This window comes from Parambassis ranga, chromosome 24 (assembly GCF_900634625.1).
Source record: "Parambassis ranga chromosome 24, fParRan2.1, whole genome shotgun sequence".
In the NCBI taxonomy this organism is placed as follows: domain Eukaryota; kingdom Metazoa; phylum Chordata; class Actinopteri; family Ambassidae; genus Parambassis; species Parambassis ranga.
In genome coordinates, this window is record NC_041043.1 from 8,207,284 (window position 1) to 8,229,380 (window position 22,097).

The window sequence follows — 22,097 nt, forward strand, 5'->3', positions numbered from 1 at the left end:
CAGAAGAGGAAATAATAACAGAGATTATGAAAATGCTAAGCTTAAGAGGTCTATCCAAAGATTTCTGCTAAAGCTGATGTGGCAGGCTATTTCAGAGGCGGGGACCATTACATTATATTCACCCAGGGGACGACTAAGAGGCCAGTGTCAGAGCACCTGAGTGATCTACAGGGAGCATACATTAAAAGCATAGTATGCAGGCGCCGGTCCATCGAGTAATAACACAAATAAACGTCTGCTTTACTGCTGACAGACTTTTGGTGACAAGTCCTTTCTTATAAACAACAGGAGGTCATTAAAAGTGTTTGCTTGACAAAGTAGTATGAAGATTGACAACAAAGGGAGGGTGGGAATGGTTGTCCAGACACCCAGGAGACTATAGTCCATGTCCCATGTTGTATCATTACTTTTTGGTTGCTGATTATGCATCAAGATGCTTCGTGATGAGTTCCTACTCAACGGGTTAAAGCGAGGCATCTGGACTTGAGTTTTCTTCTTGGCTGCTCCTCCAAGCAGCTTCATCAGTTTTAACAGTTTGGTGGGGAAACATGGTTTATATGTGGTGGAGGACCTCAGTGGGTCGGTCTGTGAGGAACTCACAAATAATAGCACTAAATGTCTCCATACTTACCTGTGTACAAATGACCTGGATGACTGAGAATCTTCCTCCTCAACTCAACCACAGGAGGGGGTGCATTTTTTCTGTAGATCGACTTAAGGTCAAGTGTGATCTTCTCATCCCTACTGGTCTTTTTTATTATCATTTTATATCCATCCATTCTCCAGCTCTTTCTGCCTTTTAAAGTGTCACAGGGGGATTTAGCACTAGCACTCCAAGTGAGAGGCAGAGTTCTGGACACGTCTTCAGTCTGTCACAAACGTAACCCTGGTTGTCTTTGTGATAGATCCAACTAAATCCAGAACAGAAAGCTGCACTTTGACACTATTGTTTGCTGCCAGGTTTTATCCGTTTCTCGGTGCTCTCCTGCTGTTAGGGGGATCGGATCGGGTCTGTTACAAATCATTGTTGAGAGCTAATGATGGGGATGGTGCTGTAGCCAAGGTGTTGTTACCAAAACAACATTATGGATCGGCTTAAATGTCTTCTTCGATATTGTTGGGTTGACTGTCATTATAATGATCACAATAACAATTGAGATGAGGGAGAGATTGTGGTCGCACGTTAAGAAAACATACATCGGCAAACGTTCTAATTAAAGCATCGTAATAGCTGTATTATCACATTCAGCACACAGCGCTAACGTCATGTTGAAGTTGTTGCCGTTGTTAGAGGTTATTCAGCATTGATTTGTCTGTGTGCAGGGGACATTTTGGCCCTCAAAATACCTCACATTTGACTTTGACGAGATTGTGCGCCTGTGAGAAAATGGGAGAATCTTTCTTTTGTTTCCGCACCCAAATATATGGCCTCATTTCATCGGCTTAACAACCTCATTTAAATGAGCCTAATGACTCTCACTAATGTCCGGGCATGGCCGAGAGATTGTGACTGTTCTCACAAGCAATGTCCTCTGCATGCACATTGTATATCTCCATTATGAGGTCTGGTCTCTGTGGAAGACACAACCCATTTATTGTCATCTGCTGTTGTTTAAGATTAATTTCAATATAATGTTGTGGCCTTTCTGTTATTGTTATGCAGGATACAATTCTGGGGCCATTCATAATATATTTTTTCTTCTGAGGATTTTTAACCCACCATCCTTAGTGGTACTGTATATGTTTTTTTGTTTGTTTGTTTTGCACCTTGCTATTTATGACAAAAAAAAAAGTTGTGATAAGTAAATGCCAAAATAAGTTTAATAGCTCCCTTTCATGTGTTGTTTTAAGTTGCTCTTTTTGCTTCATTGCTTCCCAGCAGTGTAGTTTTTGACAGCTGAATTGAGTGTTGCAAAGGTCACGGAAATGCTAATGCAAAAATATAACTTCTAGTCAGCTCTTCAGAAATCACCACAAAAGGGAAATGTTAAATCTTCACAGTCAGATATATTAGCACAATCAGCTGTCTCCGTGTCACCACCCATGTCAGCTCGCGTTGCTTCGCGTGTGACATACTCTATATGCAGTGTGATACTTTTCATTAAACACTTGGCTACCCTTTAATGGATCAATTTAAATAAAGGACTATGTTTGGTGTCAACACAGATCGATATGTGGACCGGCTTCCTTATGTGGTCATGACCACTCAAGCAGGCCTATTATGCGAAGCGCTTGTCGAAGATGTGTGTAAAAGCACATACAGTTGAATATGTGACAGGAAATCAATGCTCTCTGATAGGGACTGAAACCTGACAGCTCAATAAGCTTTGAAGGAAAGATGTTCTCTCCTATTCCTCTTCGTCCCCCCACCCCACCTCTTACAACCATAACTGTATCCCATTCCTACAAGGGACTTAGCAGCTCAACCCTGCAGACTATTTCAGATTACAAGCTCCTGTCAACAAGTGCACAGGGAACCAGTGTTCAAGGTTGTGTAAGGGAATCTGTATACACCACAAGATGCTGCAGCTGACAACTGCGGTGCCTTTAAAGCCTGCCTCCAGTGGCATCGTTACCTCATTCAGACACTAAAAGGGGCACAGGCATATAGTCTTGGTCAGGAAGAATAAGAAGAAGAAGGAGAGAAAATCCCCCTGAAAACCTTCATTAATAATTGCATGTTTTGAACACAACTGTAGCCTAGAGCATCCGAACATTTAAACCACTAATGGTCTCTGTTTTTGCATTTTATTGATCAGGGGGTGTGTGTGATGTCTTCCTGTGTAAGTAAGACGACAGAAGACTGCACTTCTGTAGCGTATGCTGGTTTTAAATTTGGCTACAGGAACAGTTTTTAATAGCATGACTCATCCATGTTAGCGATTAATCATCCAGCTCATGAATATTAATGCTGTCTGTCTGTGTCCATGGAGCTAAAAGGCTCTTTTTTTGTTCATCTCTCACATTTTTCACACAACAAATAAGTAAATAAAATTAAAAATAAATAAATGAATACTTTTAGAAATGCCAAATAGAATAAATATTAGCCCTGAAATGCCATTTTAGGAGGGGTTTTTTTAATATAAAAGGGGGTTTTGAAGTGTTTTCTTTCACAAATCCAATGTGTGTGTGTACTTGTTAAAGCAATCCACAGCAAGTCTTTGTAACTCTGCCCATTTCATTGGCACTGGCACTGATAATACAGGCACTAAACTGCGATTCTTCTGATTTTTAAAGGTAAAATGTTTAAGAAAAGACAACGCCAACTAGCTGGAGGTATTTCTTCTTGACACATTCACTGTTGGATTCTCGACAAGTATGTTGTTAGTCTGCAGTTTAAATGAGTGCGCTGAAAAGAGCTGGACGCCTTCAAAACAGAAAACAAAGGGAAAAAGAATGCATGTGAAGCTCCAACAATGACAGGCACACTGCATCGATTTTACTTCTTCAAATATGTACTTGCAGACCTGACAAAGCTTTACAGTATTTATATAAAAAAAGGGAAAGGTATTGATGTATTATGCTTACAACAGTCATAATAGCGGAGGATAAAAGATTTTTTGGAAGACAAGAAATAGTTTATATAGAGTCTATACTGTGTGCTGTTGTAAAACAAAACGAGTGTAGAGGCATCAACCAATTTTCAAAAACATCCTAATTCAACTTGTCAATTGTAACTTTCGACACAGGAACACTGGAGATGGACCTTGAAATTACTTTTGCCATCTGTATAGAACTGCATTAGCATTTGAAAAACCAACAACATTAGGCCAAATCAAGAGAAGCTCATTCACAGCCAGTTGAAAGGCATGGCTCCAAACAGAGGCAATAAAAAAAGAAAAAAATTCAAGCGAGGGTCTGTTTATCCACCTGCTGCAGTGCAGTTCATGGCTATTTCTCAGTTTCTTTAGGAGACTTGGGTCTCTAATGATCCCAGCGTGTCTCTCCAGTGTATATCTTACCCCAAGCGGTGCGCTGTGTGGACTCCCTCCTGTGCTTGCAGGAACACAGAGCTGCACTGACCACTTCATCTTGTGGGATAAAACCAGTCTTTCAGTCTCCTCTCAAGCCTTGGGGGAGCGTTGCTGGAGTTCCAAGACTGAAACCTCAAAAGGTTGGAACACCACCACGGGTTACACATGAGGCTGCCGGAGCACTGCGTTTTGGTTGATAAAGTCCACATCCCATTTGAACTCATGTCACTTCCTGCATTTAAAATATATATGCACATTTTATTGTCACGCTTAGCTGTAGATGACTGAGGTGTATTGATTCCAAATGACATTTAGTGTATGAAAAGGCTGCTATCAGTGTGTGCTCAGTGGTAATTGTATACCTTAGTGGAGTCATGTGGGCTTTTGATTTCAACAGTGCTGTAATGCAGATTCTGCTGCACCTCACTTAATACTGTTATATTTAGAAACCTCAGTGAAAGGTGATAGGTACGTTTTAGCCAACTGGTATATTCATTTCAAGGGTCCAGAGTTCATCTGAGTGGAGCTGATAAATTTGGCCATTGTGCTCTCATAATGTTGAAGCACTAAATCATTAATTAAGTGCATTCACAGTAAACTCTGGCCATTGGCTGTGCCTGCATTTGCAGTTTAATTACTCTCACTTGTATTCTGATTAAAAATTGTTTTGCCTTCTGGGCATTGAGGTGATGTAACACTGTATCATACTTCAGCACATGTCCGTTTGAACAGGTGTGCTTTGTATGGATTTGGATAGAAAGTGAAATCATTGTTATGTTCTTGTTCTGGTTGATCATATAGGTTGTTTCTTTAAGAGGTTGCAGAGAGGTTCCACTGTGGGGACGCATCCATTTGCACCTCTGCTGTGCAGGAAATGCACAAAATCCTACAAAACAGAATCTAGTAGACAACAGGAATTGTATAGAACACATAGAAAAAAATTCTAAATAAAGTTAATAATTAGGCTTTTACTTACGATATGCCATTGTATATATAATTCATATGGTGCATACAGTAGTAGGAATTTGACTATTAGCTTTTATTGTAAGTCTAATTGCCAGCTACAGTTAATTGTTTTTTTAAGAGTCAGATGTAAACAGAAGTGACTACAGTGACCTCTTGCAGTTGTATAAATGAGAGTTTGCCAAGACTCCTCATCAGTAACCCAACCCCAGCCAGCATTTTGCATGGGAGTGTTAACACAACTGATAACACCCATTTAATGGTATGATTACCATCCAGTTCTGATGTAATCCTGGGTTGCAGAGGGAATATGATTCCTTGTTTATGCTTTAGACCTGCACAAGTCCATGTCTTGACCTGAGATGCTATTACCTGATGCTTTCTCCATCTTGTTATTCTCCCTTTAATAACAAGTTAAACAGAAATTTAATAACCGTAATCCTTAAAGAAGATGTTCTGCAGTGTTGTTAGCAGACATGTGGGTTGGAGAACTGTGCTCTTCTTCAATTAAAACTCTTCACGCTGTGTGAAGTGAGTGTCTCTCAGGAGCATCATGTTCTGCCTTCCCCTACATACTCTGGCAGATACTGTTGTAGAGAAATAAGTCTAAAGGAGGGTTGTGAGGTTATGGTCAAGTGAACAGAATATAGGGAGAGGGAAGTGATTAACACTGAAGCTTTACAGTGGTGTACAGGTGTATAGCGTCTTCTCCTAAATGGATCATTTATTGATTTATCAGACATTGCACATGTCCTTCACAGAAAGGAGGGAGAGAGTAGTATATATTTCTTTTGAAAGAACAACTTTAGGTGTTTTCACTCACGTACATTCTATAAGTAAAGTGTCTAACAGGTTCATTCTATAACTAAACTGAGCAAAGTGTCTAACAAGTTTCAATATCAGCAAGAAATGAAAGCATTGTTCCGTCAAGGCAATACTGAAGCACTGAAACTACAGTATGTGTGCACATGGTGATAATGGAATTCTTTGTTCAGGCAATATGCAGTTTTGGTCCTTGAAATATGAAATACGTGTTTCCACTGAGTTTTTTTTTCTGCCCTTGATTTTCACCCCCCTTCAAATGGTCATCTGCTATCTGGCCTATCTGCCAGAGCATTCCAGTATTTGGCGTGCAGGCTGCATGCATTGCACTGTTGGCAAAATAGATATTGTTTCCCCTCATATTGCAATATTAATATATATTCACTTCATTCTTTAGCACTAAATGGCTGTTTGCCCAGTAACGACTCATTTGTCACAGCTTCAGCTGCAGGCACACAGAGGACACATCATAGTGGTCATGTTGCCTTGATTTCACCCACTGAGGAGAGCACCACAGTCATGTCTTAGTCTCTGATGTTGCTGCTGTGACAGGCAGTGGATATTTTGCTCCCCAAACACTCACCACACATCAGGCAGGGTCATGGCCTGCTGGAGACCTATGTCTCTAACTGTCCCATCCAGTTCCAAAGGAGAGCAACATGGCCCCTGACACCTTCCTCTGGGAGGTGTTACTATGACATGAAGAAGTCTCCACAGCTCACGTGTCCAAGCACTGGTCACGCTCTCTATGAAGCATCACCACTCAGCTTAGTCCCATAGATGAGACATGTTCACAACATCCTATAGCCTCTTATTCTGTCTGCAAGATGGAGAGGAGGAGGGGTTGAGGTAGGGTTTGGAGGGCAAACGCTGCAACCTCTGAGCACTCATGGGATATTAGGCGCGGTTTCCAGCTCTGCATTTCCACTGAAGCTTGTCGGCCTCGCCCCTGCGATCACGCTTCCCCTTTCCGGAACGTGTGCGTCAAGCCAGGAGCTGTCGGGGTGTCTTAGCTGGAATTTCAGAGGAAGCGAAGTCCGTTCCCCTTCAGTCGTTTGGCCCCGGGCTTGAAATTATAGAGTCTGTATCCGTAGCCCTTTCTGCGGTACATCAATAGCCATATACACCCGCCAGGCACTTGTGTTGTGTGTTTTCATTATGTTTTTCTGTTGAGCTGCCGGGGGTCAGTATAAAATGTTGGCACTCTGAAAGATCTGCTTTGTTTAGATTTTCAAATTTCCTTGCACAAACATGCCAGACATGAAGCCCCAGTAATAACTGACATTTGTCTGGTGAAAGAGGATATCACCTCAATCCAAATCACAACCATGAATGTGACATTTTCGTTAAGTGCAATATGTCTTTAAGAGGTGTCAAGTGCTGTAGAATCAAAAAGAATAAGTGGAATCAACGGAAACATTGTTTATACATTAAGCAACCTTTCCAACAAGTGTTTAAACAGCCAGTGTTATGCCTGCTCAATATTACTTTCTTTCACCTGACACTTCATTACAGCAGAGAAATACAAGCGTACAGGCTGATTGCATTGCCAAAAGTGGTTCTAGATGTCTATTTTTTACGTTTAGATCTATCGTGTACAATTATTTCTCAGTACATGATATAATCGCGGCGTATTTTAAGGGTTTTTTGAAGTAAAAAGTATTACCTCGATTCCTCTCTGTGTCCTCAGTGTGCAGCCATCATAGTGAATACGCACCTTCGCCGTCTATGGCAACACGCTGTTCGGCATGTTGGTGCGCTGCTCGGTTTTTTAAGATGGCTGCCAAAAACTGGCGCAGTAGTCTCTTTGTTTACTCGTGAGATGCTCTGCTATGTTCCAGTCTAATAGATTGGACACAGCCACCCCATGCTTTGGCTCCAGCATTCAGCACCATTATGACGGAAGTCCAGAACAAATCCACTTCACATTTAGGTGTCAGCGCGTTGTCATGGAAAGGAGATACCTCTATACAGTAAGTGAATAATGTCCGAAAAGCAAATGAGTTGTGCGCTTTTGTATGCTCCATTTAATGCTCCTGGTCAGTTTCGGACCACACTTGGTCACAGCCTTTTGGATATGAGGATAAGGAAGGAAAAAGGAGATTTTTTTTCTCTCCCTCTTCATTTTAGAAAAGCTGAAAATGATCTGTCAAAGGCAATGATACAAGGCTTCATGATGGATGGGTTTGTCTTACTCTGCCTCTCAATCTTTCACTCCTGCCTTCACTGCCATTCTTTCATTCTGTTTCTTTTCTCCGAGGAAAGCCATTATTTCCATCACCCTCCACATTTCTGCCAAATTCACTGTATCAGTCCATGCCTGGCCAAAGGGAAGAAAAAGCCATTCGGTTTGAGTTAAATTTCATTTCCTTGCCTGCACATACAGTTTTTTTTTATGATTTGTTCATGGTGTGGAATTACAATGTGATATTATTTTACATGTGCACCCAATATAGCGAGGCATGGCAGTGACTGGTGTTATTGAATTTTGATTATGATTAAATTTGTGTTGATGTATCTCCCCAGATAGAGAAACAGAGCCGGCTGATTGTGGAGGTGTCTTGTTCTGGATGCATTTAAATTAAACCATATGGCATCTCCATATTGGAAGTCTTACAACGGGTCCTGGTCAATCTGTTTGGGAGAAAATGTAATGGAAAAACCTATCAGGAAAGCAAGTGCACATTAACAGGCCGGCTTGCAGTGATATCACACAATAGTGGACTTCCACGTGTGTTTACCACCAAAGAAACATTATTTGGTGAGCTTTGCCACCAAACAAAAAAACACTGAACCTTAAAAGGTAGAACATAATCAACCAGTGCAGCACTGGCCTGCACACTACACATTGCTATCTCATTGTGTCTGGCGGTTGTGCTAATGACATTTCACAAGATTAGCTTTTCAATGCGGTATTGTTACTGTGTGTTTGTGCGCGCGCGCCTTTTTCCATTTACCGCCCTCCTCCCGTGTTTTCCCCTTCTTTCTCAAAACCTGCTTTGCTCTCTCTACAGCTCCTTTTTTTCATCCAGACCTGTTATTAAATCTCATAGCAGTTAGTTGATTTGATCAGTGTGTGCTGTAATGTTGTTTACCCCAATGGGAGCTGGGTGTTACAAACATACTCATCTCTCTCTCTATCTCCTGCTCCCTCTCTTGCCATTTCTCCCCAAGTTGAGCAATAAAGTAATTTCTCCGGGGAAACTAAAGCCATTTCTTAACTGGACGGCAGCACTATATGTTCAGGCTTAGATGTACTGGTCCGTATCACAAGCACAACACATACAAAGAGCTGAACCTAATGCAGAAATGTCCACACAGCGGTAGATTTCTGTGGCATCATACCCTGTGTTTTCATAGGATTGATCCGGTGCAATAACTCACACAGACGAAGGGCTGGCACTAACACAAATGCAAAGACAAACACAAAGCCATGAGCAAACTCTTTCTGTTTATTTGGTTGCGGATGTTGTGGATAGCTCAAAGCAATCAAAGCCCAGAGCCCTGGATCACCACAAGCCCCCCTTCTATATGTACCCACAGCAGATGGTGGCCAGTGGCAAGAGGTTCTTGTATAGGCACAATAATGCTGCCTACCAATGCAGGATGGTAGAGCACACACAGTGACAGATGTCAGAGAAAATAGCTGATACACTACCCAGAATAAGACTGCTGTCTCTGCTGCCCAGTCAGAGGAGGGCAAGTATATATTTAGGCCTGATTCGTCTTGATTTTATCATCCTCTCTTCAATGCACTGGATCTGACATGTGCAACATTCAGACGTTTGAGACAAGGGAGGAAGGTACTTTGCTGTGTGCACTTCTATGAATCTGTATGTGGGACTTTGAAGCAGGAACAGATGAAAAGGAGCTTCAAATTCTGAGGGTTACAGTACAACATTTAAAGTCCCATACTGTACATATGATCCAAAACAGCTTTAACAACGGACATAAAAAAGATCATTGTATAAAGGAAATCTTTGGCTTTGAAAGCTCATAGAAACTATATATTTATTAAAATTTGTGACAAAAGATCGGTGAAGAACATTGTTATCTGCGTGTGTGTAAAGTCATATGTAGGTGTGTGTAGGTGTGACCATGTGTTTAAAAGTAATTGCATCTTTGTGTGTGTTTGTACTGAAGTGCCACATTCCACACTTTCAGTATGCGGTCCATATGTGCGGATGTTGCACACGATACAAAAACAAGCCCTCCCCAGCCAGCCTGACAACAAACGCAGAATGGCTTGGCACGACTCAAAAATTATTTATCTGGCTCCCCTCCTCTTCTCCGGCATGGTTTTTTGTCGAGTCAGAGGAAACCATCTGCTGCCCGGTGATAATGGGTGGCCAGGGAGGAGGGGACTGGAAATGGGGAGAGCAAATAAAATTGAGAGAAAATGGCAGGCGTTGTCCCAGAACCTACAGTACCTTCCTGCCTGCCTGCCTGCCTGCCTGCAGCTAGTCTGCCATCTTAATAAACATCCCGTCTGGTATCTGCTGGCTTCTGCGTGTTCGTGCGTGTGCATGTGTGTTCTCCCGCTGTGTGTGTGCACACGCTTGCGTTTGTATTGGGTGTGTGTGTGTTTGTGTCTCTGTGTATTTCCTATCTAACCTTGATCATTTTCAAGGCAGGATTGTTCCCTAACCTAGCTGATATGCTGTCAGTGTGATGGCACTAAGAACCTTTTTTTTTCCTCTCTTTTTACCTGGTGCACTAAAACTGTGACAGATGGATTGCCTTTCAGCAGAGGAGATCTGCCCTGTTTTTTCAGTGTTGGTTAAATGGGTGGCAGTATTAATGAGTGAGTGTTATGAGGCAGGTGCAGGGCTTAAGGAAAGTAAGAGAGTCAATGCTGTGAGTTAATGAGGAGTTCCTCGTATAGAGGATGAAGTAAAGCATGGCTGGAGAGGAGTACAGTAAAGACACACGCAGCGGAGGAGGCTAAAACGCTCATTAAAACAAATAGTGGGCAGTAGAAAACAATACCTTACCTTGAAAATGCTCCGAATTTTCTCTCCTAGGGCTCTCAGATGGAATTGAGCGCTGAGGGCATTCTCTGAGTAAACCATTTCACTTTTCTGTTGTCTGAAGTCGACAGGTTGAGCTGGACAAAAAGACCTGACAGCCTGTCTGCCCGTAAACCCAGCTTCATTCTCTCATCCCATCACTCTGCCTTCTGCTTCTCCTTAAGATGTTTCCTTTTGCTTCTTTTTGCCCCCAGCACTTACAAAACTGTCAGATAACTTTCAGTATAGATTTATCATTCAGGTGACACTCATTGAGCTCGTCTGCTATTGTGAAAGTTATTTATTAGAGAGCAGATGTTGCTTTGCATCCATACTATGTAAAAGGCAGGCAGAGAAATTCTCCAAAAATGGGATCGATCCACTATTTAAATTAATTCACAGTGAACTGATTTCATTTTTTTGTTGTCGTGCGGTCAGTTCACACTCTGCGGGTCTTTGTCGACGCAGCTGTTCGAATGCATGATGGCTTGCTTGATGAAGTGGACGCCAGGTCAGGTGTGTGAGCGTGTGTGTGTGTGTGTGTGTGTGTGTGTGGGGTTAATGGAATTGAGGGATGGAGCGTCGGAGGGAGGGATCAGCCAGGAGGACACAGGAGGGGCCTGGTGACCAGGTCTTTTCTATTAACTCAGGAGGCTGGCTGGGGTGAGCAGGGGAATAAGGCTTGGCTCTGCCCTCTCCCTGCCTGGTTGTTAGACCAAGCGTCCAAACTGCAGATAGGGAGAGGCGAATATTGCTCAGGGGTCCAGTGGTGATTGACCCTGTGTTTTCATCAGCCTGTGCTTGGCTGATAACATTTCTTACTCCCCTACCAGAGCAAAATATTAGAGATGTGGGTGCAAAGAAAGGCTTAGGGAACTCTTAGTTTGGTTTGGAGAAGTTGTGGCATTGGATTCACCCATCCAACACACACAGCACTTAGATTTTCATTTTCTTTTTGAAATTACTTTTTTTTCTTTTCTATCATCTCTGCAAAAAAGATTTCTTTTTATTTACTCTATTTGTCACTATTGCTGTCAGAATTCTATTATCCCACTTGACTGAACAAAATTAAGACATGCAAAACTCTCTAGGGAATCATGCAAATTTAAAAGTGGCCCACACTAAAAAGTTAATTGTTATTAGTACACAAAAAAAGGAAATATTGCTCTTTCTGCAGAGACTCCTGAGGCCTTGGACAGGAACAGGATTTTTTCCCCTTGTTCCCATTATATATAGGCTGTAATCATCATTCTCTCACTGCTAATTATACGGCACACTCCATTATCACGGCTCACTTCAAAAATCTCAAAGACCATTTCAGATGGCTGTGTCTTGCTGTATTTTTCATTCAAATGTTATAGTGAAATATTGTATTAGGGTCATTTTAGAACCAAGCTACGGTGTAAATAATGTTGGCTTCTAATCTGCTGCGTTGTGTGTTGCTAGGTCTCTGGACTATCTCCTGGAGACAGCCAGACCCCAGGACTGCTGCTAGCTCCAGGGGTGAGGTGGGGACAGACTCCCATCAACCAGCTCACACCGTGGGATACAGATGAACCTCCTGCCAAGCAACATCGAGACGGAGAGCCCACCGGTAATGAATCACCACACAAAGCCACATCATTTACGTAATGATGGACACATTGGTACATTCACTGGTTCCATCATCATCATACTGCAAATGTATGCATGCACATGGACCTCAGACTCATGCGCTATACAGCCCAGAAGGCTTTTCTGACCAGCCACACTAGCATCTAATGCTAATGAGGCATCTTGGCTCACCTTGCCCTACATAAAATACATGCTTGCCTCCACAACATGCCTACTCCACACATACAATCATGCATAATGCACATCTGCAAACATCAACTTTACATAAACACGCCTAATTATGCATATAATTACTGAAATGTCAGTGTGATATCAGGAAAAAACACAAAAAAAGCCCTTCACATGCCTTTTAGACCGCCATCACCTTCTCTGTGCTTTTCCTTTTATTGTCCTTGTTAATGTTATTGTGCCACTTACTGAAGCTGATTTAGTCTCAATTAAACCTACACAGCGAAACTGTGAAAGTCCTCCAAATGATCTCCACCAGGTCTAATTTAGATGTCGACCTTATTCTATTCATGCCACTTTAGAACGTGCACAGAACAGTTGTGGCACTGCTGCTCGACATTAACGAGTTAATGTTAAAGTTTTTTTTTTCTGATCTTATTGTAATGAACTCACCCAGAATGGCTCTGCCCTAGAGCTGTTAATTTCCTTTCCATAGCTCTGCTGGCCTCTGCCTCCTGTTCATCACAAATGTGTCTCATTTAAGAATAATACTGGCACAGAGTTTGCTCCAGTGAAAATTCTGGCTTAACAAATCCAGATTTCAGACAGCTGCTGTTACTCTGTGCCACACTCTGGTAAACAAATATCATTTTCAAAACACCCAGCTGCAGCTTCCTCAACATGCCTTCTAAGGATAATATGCATATCTCATGTGTAGATGGCTGATGGATGGATTAATTATTTAGCAGTTTGTTCACTTACTCTAGAAGTGAGTTTTTCAATAGAAAGCAGTTCTTCTGATGGAGGGTTACAGTTGTTAAGTACGGACCTCTGTGGTGCACCACGAGGTTTCGCCCCTCAGCCTTCCCTCCACAGCAGCAGCCCCCCACACCCACACTACAGCTTGGAGTGAAGCTTGAGGAGAGTGAGATGTCACCATCCCAGCACGCTGTCGCATATGACACTCAAATCCAAGCATAGTGTTGCATATTGATTTGTGTGTGCGCGCTATTCCAAACTGTGACTGGCGTTTGCAACGCAAGCCAGTTCCTCTCCACACTTCACTGAACTGTGTTGCCAGAAAGTTCTCTGCCAACTGTGCCAGAATTAATCAACAGTTCCCTTTCAAGAGAAACTTCACTGTTGTGTCTGTTAGAGAAAGTTTGTCTTTGAAAAAACTTCAGTTTCTGTGTGCAAATGTAGTTATTTTTTTTTCTTAGGCTTAAGCAAATTGAAATATAGGTGTTAAAGAGTTCATTGATTTATCCAGCAATCCAGCATTACCCTGCAATACTGTACATTTAATATTAATGAAGTTGTGGCTGAGTTCTCTGAATGGAGGTCATATCGGGGTCATTATATTAAAATTATTTCAAATAAATCTTTATTTTTCTGGTGAAAGAACTCATACATTGCATATAGATCAAAATCAAATCAATACCATGGTAGACTGAAACACATTTGGAAGATGTCAACCTATTACAGTAACCAATTTTATTAGAACGCTTTATCAAGATGAGGTACAAACTGACTGAGCAGCTCAATGACATGGATTATGAAATGAACTGGCCTCTGCTTTTGGGTCTCCTATTCCCAGCCTCTTCTCTTTTATTTCTTTCTTCTCACCGCCTGTCTTTATCTCTCTCTCTCTCTCTCTCTCTCCCTCTCCTTCCATCTCTGCCCAGACTCTTTTATCAGCATGGCTAGTGCAATGAATAATGTGGGCTTTTTGCATGCTGTGATTTAGCCTTTGGCCCCTTAGCAGAGTGCTAGGATATTTTTGGAGCTTAGACCATGGCAGGAGGAGTCAGAGATGAAGGAGTAGGAGTGAGTGAGGGAGGTAGAGAGAGGCAGTATCCAGTCCAATATGGATACATCTACCCAGCACACCCTCAGCATCTAACGCCTCGGGGTAGATAAAAGATTGGCTCAGAGTGTCTGGGTAAACACAGACTCCTGCGCAGATAGGGGTGCCAGATACTGCATACATTGAGCATGTATGCCTTCATATTCAGGAGAACAAAAACATTTGTTCACGTTGTAGCAAAATAAATCTTTTAATCTTATTATGATGTTGACTTTGGGTGCAGATCTGTACATCGCTTCAAATATTTGGTGTTTTATATTAAGTCTCAAGCCAAAAACAAACTTGGACTGAAGTGGAGCAGCATGCTGACAGTGGTGGTGGTGCGGCGAGGAACAGACTCAAGCTGGAGTCTGTCTTCTCATGCTGTTTTCTGTCTCTATTTGATCATTCAACATCAGACTGAAAATCAGCACTCTGGCCTTGTTTCGATTTTGTCTGCAGCTCATAAATGAGACTACAGTACAGAAAGAAATGTTGGGGGGAAAAAAAATCTATATTTTCTTTCTTGTCTTGTCCATTTGTCGTTCAGGGCCGACCTGGGCTGCGCCGGTTGCAGCGGTGAGCCAGGCTAGTCTCCTGCCCCACACCTACGCCCTCCCCCAACCGCCTTCTTTCAACCACAGCGTCACAGCGCAGTCACCTATCATAGGAGTAACCCCATCCATCCAGACGCCGGTGCCCCCGCAACACCCGCTCATGACAGCCCACTTCCAGCTGACGCCGCAGTCGACCCAGCAGCCGCCCTCCATGGTGCTCAGCATGCCCAGCCAGCCTCCGTACCCTTCAGCTCAGCCAACGGTTACGCCGTCCGCCCTCACTGCCCAAGCCAACCAGGTGGTTCATCCAAATCCTCACAGCATGATGGGCAACGGCCACTTAACCTCTCACCCTAGCCTCATCCAACCCCCCACGCTGCCTCTCACCAACGGACAGGCGGCTGCAGCAGCACATGTCCAGTCCACGGCTGCAGAAAATCAGGACTGTTCTAATGGGCTGCAGATGCTGCGGACAGTCGGGAGTGGGAAGTACGAGTTCAGTGACCCAGGACATCCAAAAGGTAAGCACAGACAACCTCGACTGGTACACAGTGAGCAGGTAGATATGTTAGGTTTTTTTTACTTTCAGAGGCTAAGTCAAAGCAAATGTGTTCACTTGACACCCTAAGCTCAGAAGAGAATCCAAGCAGGGGAGGTGCTTAGTATTAAATCAGCATTCTTATAGCTCTCTGTTCCTTGTGACCTCCCCGTTTGTGGGACTGTGTTGGAATGAGGCGCGCAGGCCTCTGCCCTCTGTCTGTATACCAGAGCAGTTTTGGATGCCAGCAGTCATAAACAAGGCTGCAAACACTCAAGCAAGGGGTTGTTAAAATACATCTTGCAACCAGAGCCAATTCACTTCAAAGCTGCTCCAAGGTCACAGAGAATGGAGGTGCACCCAAAGCAGCAGAAAGACACCTGCAACACACTCCCTATAGTGTGTTCTGTGGAACATTCTGTACTCATCTCAAACTACTGTACAACTGCAACATCTGTAGCTCTGTAATTGGTTATAAGTGTGTCAGGTTAATCTTTTCACTTCTCTCAGTGGCAATGCACACACGTCCTGCTAAACATGAGGCAGGAAGAGCTTTCAGTCCCTGCCCTCACATCTCTCTTGAAATCTTTTGAAGCCTTGTTGACTTGTGCTGTCTTTGTGAAGGTGCTTCACTGCTCCATGGAGCTCATGCCTGCAGTCTACAAGCCATAAATTGGTGTTTGCTTTAACCTTGGAGTTTATGATGCAGGGCGCCAGAAACAGATGTTCACAATTCCCCAACCAATTTTCACATTTAATGAAGCTTTTAATTTAGGTTTAGATTGTTTTCTTTTTCCTTACTCATTTTGATCAATAAAATGTGTGCAAATGAACTTGTAGATTGCGAAAAAAGCAATTATTTTGGGGGGTTGCCTGTGATACATCGAAATGAGGCTGCAGGTAGAATTGGAAATGGATAATTAGATGAGCTCGTCGGCTTGGTCCGGTCTCTATCGAATAAGAGCTGTTTAGCTTCTGCCATGTTGAATAGACTGTCGCGATCCATTAACCATTTACATGTCAGAATTTATTCTTTTACCAGGCTAAAGAAGAGTTTAATTGGAATTATTTATGATTAGTTTTACAGGGAGGGACTGGCTGTGGGATTGTTAAGATTCAGCTGTGAAAACCCTGTTGCTGTGATTCATGCTATGATAAAATTAATGTATTCAGGTTGTATGGTTACAGCTTGTCAGCTGCTACAGAAGGGAAACATCCTAGTGTCAATTTCCAGACATCATACACTTAAAATCCTGTGCAGGCCTGACTGAAGGTCAAACTGCAAATAGAAACACTTAAATCTCAAATCTCCTCGAGCATTTCGTCTGTTTTTTTCGTTGGTGTTTTTTCCATCCATGCTTGGCACTGAATAGACATTAGCAAACATGTCATTGTGGTAATGTCACAAGGACGGTGGAAATAGGTAAAATGTTAAGCATCAGCAAATTAGCAGCTGTGACGTCTCCCCGGCAGACCTCTCCCCTGACAAGAACACTTAACTCTGCAGCTGTAATCACAACAATGCCGCCACGACCGCTGTGCCCCCTCAGAGTCTGCCCACTGCGGCTGCTCTGTCTGTACTTTCCTGTCTCTCTGATTATCTCAAGCTGTCACTTCCTGTTTTTTTTCTCTTCTTTTAGCTTACTCCAAGAAGTCACAAATCCTCACCACCCACTGGGTCTGTCACATAATCATGATCATATAATCACCATGTTTGGCAGAGATACAAATAGAGAGGGAACATCTTGACACTTCAGGTGTTCAGGTGAACTACTAAGAAATTTATGACTGGCAGGTCTTGCTGTGTCTTTAGCCTGATGTTAGCTCTTCCTGCTTAGGCCACAAATGAAATAGAAAAGTCATTGGTATAAAGAAAGGAGGCAGTGAGGAGTTATAGATCAATGCCCTCTGGAGTTTTAGGCCTTTTATTGTTAGCCTTAAATAAGGTTCCAGAAATTGCCCAACTGTTAAATATAGTTTAATATAAAGGTCAGAGTAATAATGTCATCCATTCAAGAACATGTACATTATAATATTGATATGAAGTGACTAACCAGTAGCTTGCAATGGAATTTAAGCCACTGCTTAAACGACTGAAAAAAAGTTTGAGTCTCCAGACACAATGCTAGTAAGCACTGATGTGCAAAGAAGGTTTTGTGGCTTTTTGATGGCAAAGGTCTGGATCTTGGAGGAGCTGACAGAGCCTTTGCTCGTTAATCCAGCTCCACAACAGGCTGTGTGTGTGCATGTATAAATGTGTGTGTGTGTGGTAGGGGTTTACAGTGTGCACAGTTCCTTGGGTGTGACTACATGGATGTTTTGTCAGATGTCAGCCTCGCAGCCTTAAAGCCAAACACCACAGTGACAGAAATCACACTCCGCGTTTGATTTGGCTTCGCCTTCAAAGGGAGCAATTTGTCTTCACTCTGCATCAGTGGGCACATCAACAACTGCACGCTCCTCTGTCTGTGGGTGTATGTGTGTCTGTCTACGTGTTTGTCTGTATGTGTGTGTTTTACAGTATATGGTATATGTGTGTTTGTGGACATAAACGGCGTGCGTCTGTGTGCCTGAGTGTGAAGATTCACACAGAGCAGCTTGAAGGCAGCTTTAACTTCATCACCTACTGAGATATGCCAGTCACCCGGCTGTGATCTGCCTACCTGGTTTCTCCTTCCGCAGCGGGGCCTTTCATAATACCTGCCTGTCATACAGTAGTGTGCGACTCAAACTCCACACCTTCTTGTCGATTGTTAATTTCCTTCACACGTCCCACTCGTTCTTATTTTTCATTGTATCGTCTTTGTTGCCCTCAAGTGTGGATTTTACTGGAATGAAAACAAGCTTCTCCACTTAAATAATCCATCCGCATCTGTGGTTCAAGCCTCTGCAGATGCAGCGTGTTCTGAAATGTGGGATTCCACAGTGACTAACGTTTGAATAAAAAAAAAAAAGGCCAGTACACAGGGAGGAGGTGAGAGTAAAAGAGAAAGAGAGAGGGAGATGCTGAGAGCGGAGTCAGTGCGTGTCTATTGACCAAGTCATTAAAATCGATGGCTGTCCTGATGAATATCAGCCAGGGGAAGCTAGTGCCGAGCTCAGCAGGGATGAACTCGCTGTCTGCAAACGTGATTGAGCACAATTTAAAGCCAGCTCACAGCCGAAAAACGCATTAATATCAAAAGAAAGTTATTCTTCCTACATATCTAAGCCTGTTTTAGAATGTAGCACTGCTGACCATGCTGCAAATTGAGCTTCTTTTTCACGGTGTTGTGGACATGCAGCACACTCACAGTGGCAGAGGCAGTGCCATATTTGTTGATAAAAGCCTCAAAATAAGAAGCCGATGAAGCACACTTGCCATATGTGTTGGAGGCTTTAGCTGAGATTGAAGTTTGAGGTCACACACAGATCTGTCAGGCCACCTGCTGCCGCACGGAGCATGTGCTGCAGCTCCTCGCCTCTTTTGTCATGTCAAACGTAATTTTAACGCTTCCTTCCACATCGCCGGCCTTTACCGGCCCTGCTCTCCCATTTCTCTCTTACACACACACACACGCCGTAACACATAGAAATGCACGTATGCACACCGGCAATTGTAAACGTACACAAGAATTCAACACACGCACAACAAATGAGTCGACACACATAGGCAGATTACTCCCTAAACACACACACACACAGCAGCGCCCAGCCTCCTCTCCACCCAGGAAGTTCATCTTCCAGTCAGCTCACATCAGCCATCATCTGGGGACCAAGCCGCTCTGGAACTGCTAGTGAATGCAATTAAGATGTCTTGCTGAGTTAAGATCAGAGTTTTACTTTGCTGCAGCGCAGTCGGCCAGACCCGCCTTACCTCTGCTTGACCATTATCTGCCTTATTCATACCTCAGGCCTCAGTTAGATTTTAATTACATGTTCACTTTTGTTTACTGAGCATATGTGTGCTGGCTCATGTTGGAAGGGATTTTACCACTAAGAGAGGATTTTTACAGATTGCCAAATGATTAAGATAGTGACCGTTGACAAGGCTGGCCTTTGTGTGCTGGCGCTGTTTATCTAAGGGAGATGGTTTGTTTTCTCTGGAGCAGACATGCTTTTTTATTGGCTGATTTGACCTTGTTTAATGCTTTATAATGTCTCCTGTCTGACACAATTGCTTGTCATTTATCTATAGCAGCAATGAAGTAGACATCAAGCTTTACAGTACTGTTAGCAATGCATAAATATTTATTTTGATCCAGGAATACACAGCCAGCCATGACAGGCCCTTTCAAACCAATATTAAAATCACAGCCAGTTTGTGATAGCCTCACTGAGACCATTAATCATAGCAAGCACATTAATTAAACCTTCCTCCCCTTTTCTTTTCTCTGTCTCTACCTCTCTTCACTGCATCCTAACTGCAAATTACACAAAAGTGTGACTTTTACGGAGACAAACATGACTCCGGTATAAGTGTTGTAATTTTTAATTTCCAAAATGCTGACTCAGATCAGCTTCTGCGGAATAAGCCGTGGCAAATTAATTAAAATCACTGCCTGTGTTGTGCAGGGCGATTATCTTAAAGCTATCCACATCAGGATTAGCTAAAGCAGAACTAGGTTTATTATGATTCCAAAACAGGCTTAACTTGGAATATAAAATGAATGGATTTTAAAGTGTGCTTTCTCTCACTCCCTCTCTCTCTCTCTCTCTCTCTCTCTCTCTCTCTCTTTCTCATCACATCCCTTCATTTGAGCTATAACTCTTGTGGAAACTGAGATATGATTCACAAGAACTGGGAATGATGCAAATTATTAATGAGATTGAAATTTATTCCAATCAGAGTGGACTTGAGTATGTGCAGGTAATTCTGTTAAATGGATGCATGCAGTGCCATGGTGATATGCTTATGAGTAATCTTGGTACAGAAGCCCATATGGGGCCCACACATATTAATGATATTGACTCAAACATCATATTTTAGCAGTGATCTGGAGACCAGTGGTAGCAGCTACTTGACACTGTCTCTTTAAGTTTACTAAGGATGGCATCCATTGAGATGTCTAACTGTTTCTAGTACAACTCCCGCTCTCTAGAGAGCACGAGGAGGAAGAGGACGAAGGGAGGGGAGAGGGAACATGAGGTGAGCAGCGGCGCTGTGTCATAAGCAGAGGAAGGAAAGCTGCTCGCCCTCGTTCTTTCTCTACCTCGTTATCGTATTTTAAAGGAGAGGAGCCCCGCCAGGAGCCCCATACATTACATCCCCCCACAGTTAATATAGGGACAGCAGATAGCTCATTAAGATTGATCATTCCTCGTCCACCTACTCCATGCAGAACGCGGCACCAGCTTCATTAATCACCGGGATTTCAAGATAAAGCTCAGTGGCGGCACAAGGCGCAAGACCTGAAGCCTGACAGCCCGGCTGCTACATGCATAATCACAGACGCAGTGCAGCCAAGAAGCAGCCGCCCGGCTTCCTGCCACGCTAGAGGGGGCACCATCTCCACACCTGCCTCCTTCCTCAAACCTCTCCTCAGCCCACCTCCACATCCACCTCCTCTTCATTGCAATTGTCTTTTTCGTTTACACAATTCTAATCGTGCTCCTGAAAGCCTCCACTCCCATATTGTTGTGTCCCAGCATCCTCTCTAGCCCTCCCACCATCAAAATACACCTGCTTCCCACACCACTTATAGCCTAAATGCTTTTTTTTCTCCACTCTTTTCTTTTCAGCCACTCGCTCTCATCTTCTGTATTTTCCTTCTGCACGGTACCTGCCACCTGTTCATGCTTTTTAACTTCTTTCTACTCCAATGATGCCGGAGTTGTTAGCCATTTCTCTAATAGCTTTGTGTGTTTTTTTTAGTCCAGCAATGCCTCAGTTAGCAAAGTGGCAGTGGAAAATTTAAGAGGAGAAGGGATTAAAGAGGGTGGAAACAAGCCCAGTCAGCCCAGATTGCTTATTTGCCTCTGACAGCTGGACTGAGTGTCAGATGGCTGTTTTCATCTGAAACGCCCAATCAGACTGTCTCATTTGCCTTATTACCTTCACAAAAAGTTTTGCTTGCTTTTAGAGCCTCAGCTAGCTGAGAGCAATTATTATTTAATTAGAATTTCTTATAAAACCTACGAACAATCCTATGCTAGTATGTTAGGTTAACACACGCAGAGCGTCCCATATAGGAATGACAGAAAACGAACTCTGTGTTTTGGTTTAGTGAGCAATGAGGATCTCAGGTTGCTTGCTTGGGTCGCCGAGTGTGCGCTCAATTTTTTTTAGGTGTATTGTAGTGGCAGCCGGGCGTTGAAGTCTTTCTCCATTAACTCAACTGGAATATATTTCCAATATATATTCAATTATCTGTATGCCTATTCTTGTTTGCTTGTGCAGTATTGCTCAAATGGAGGGATTGGCGGTATCTGGCACAAATAATGCATAAATGATTGGATTCTGAGTAAACGGTCTGTTCTTTGCTAACTGTCATATATAAATAGTTAAAAATGTGAAGTCATAGATTATTGGTTGGAAAGCACTGCTAAAGGCAACGGCTGAATCCTTGAAATGGGTTGCTATAGAAAATGTCCAGCTTCTGTATCCCTTAAAAAGTCTGTACAACA

The 22,097-nt window shown here is 42.9% G+C and overlaps 1 protein-coding gene across 2 annotated transcripts in view; it reads left to right on the forward strand.

The window, feature by feature from the left end:
• Positions 1–22,097, forward strand: part of klhl29 (kelch like family member 29) — a 181,892-nt gene that overhangs the window by 82,082 nt on the left and 77,713 nt on the right. For both annotated transcript variants that reach the window (XM_028397210.1, XM_028397211.1), the window contains exons 4-5: positions 12,215–12,362; positions 14,947–15,474. In XM_028397210.1, coding sequence (XP_028253011.1) covers positions 12,215–12,362; positions 14,947–15,474 — 676 coding nt within the window. The remainder of the gene's footprint in view (positions 1–12,214; positions 12,363–14,946; positions 15,475–22,097) is intronic.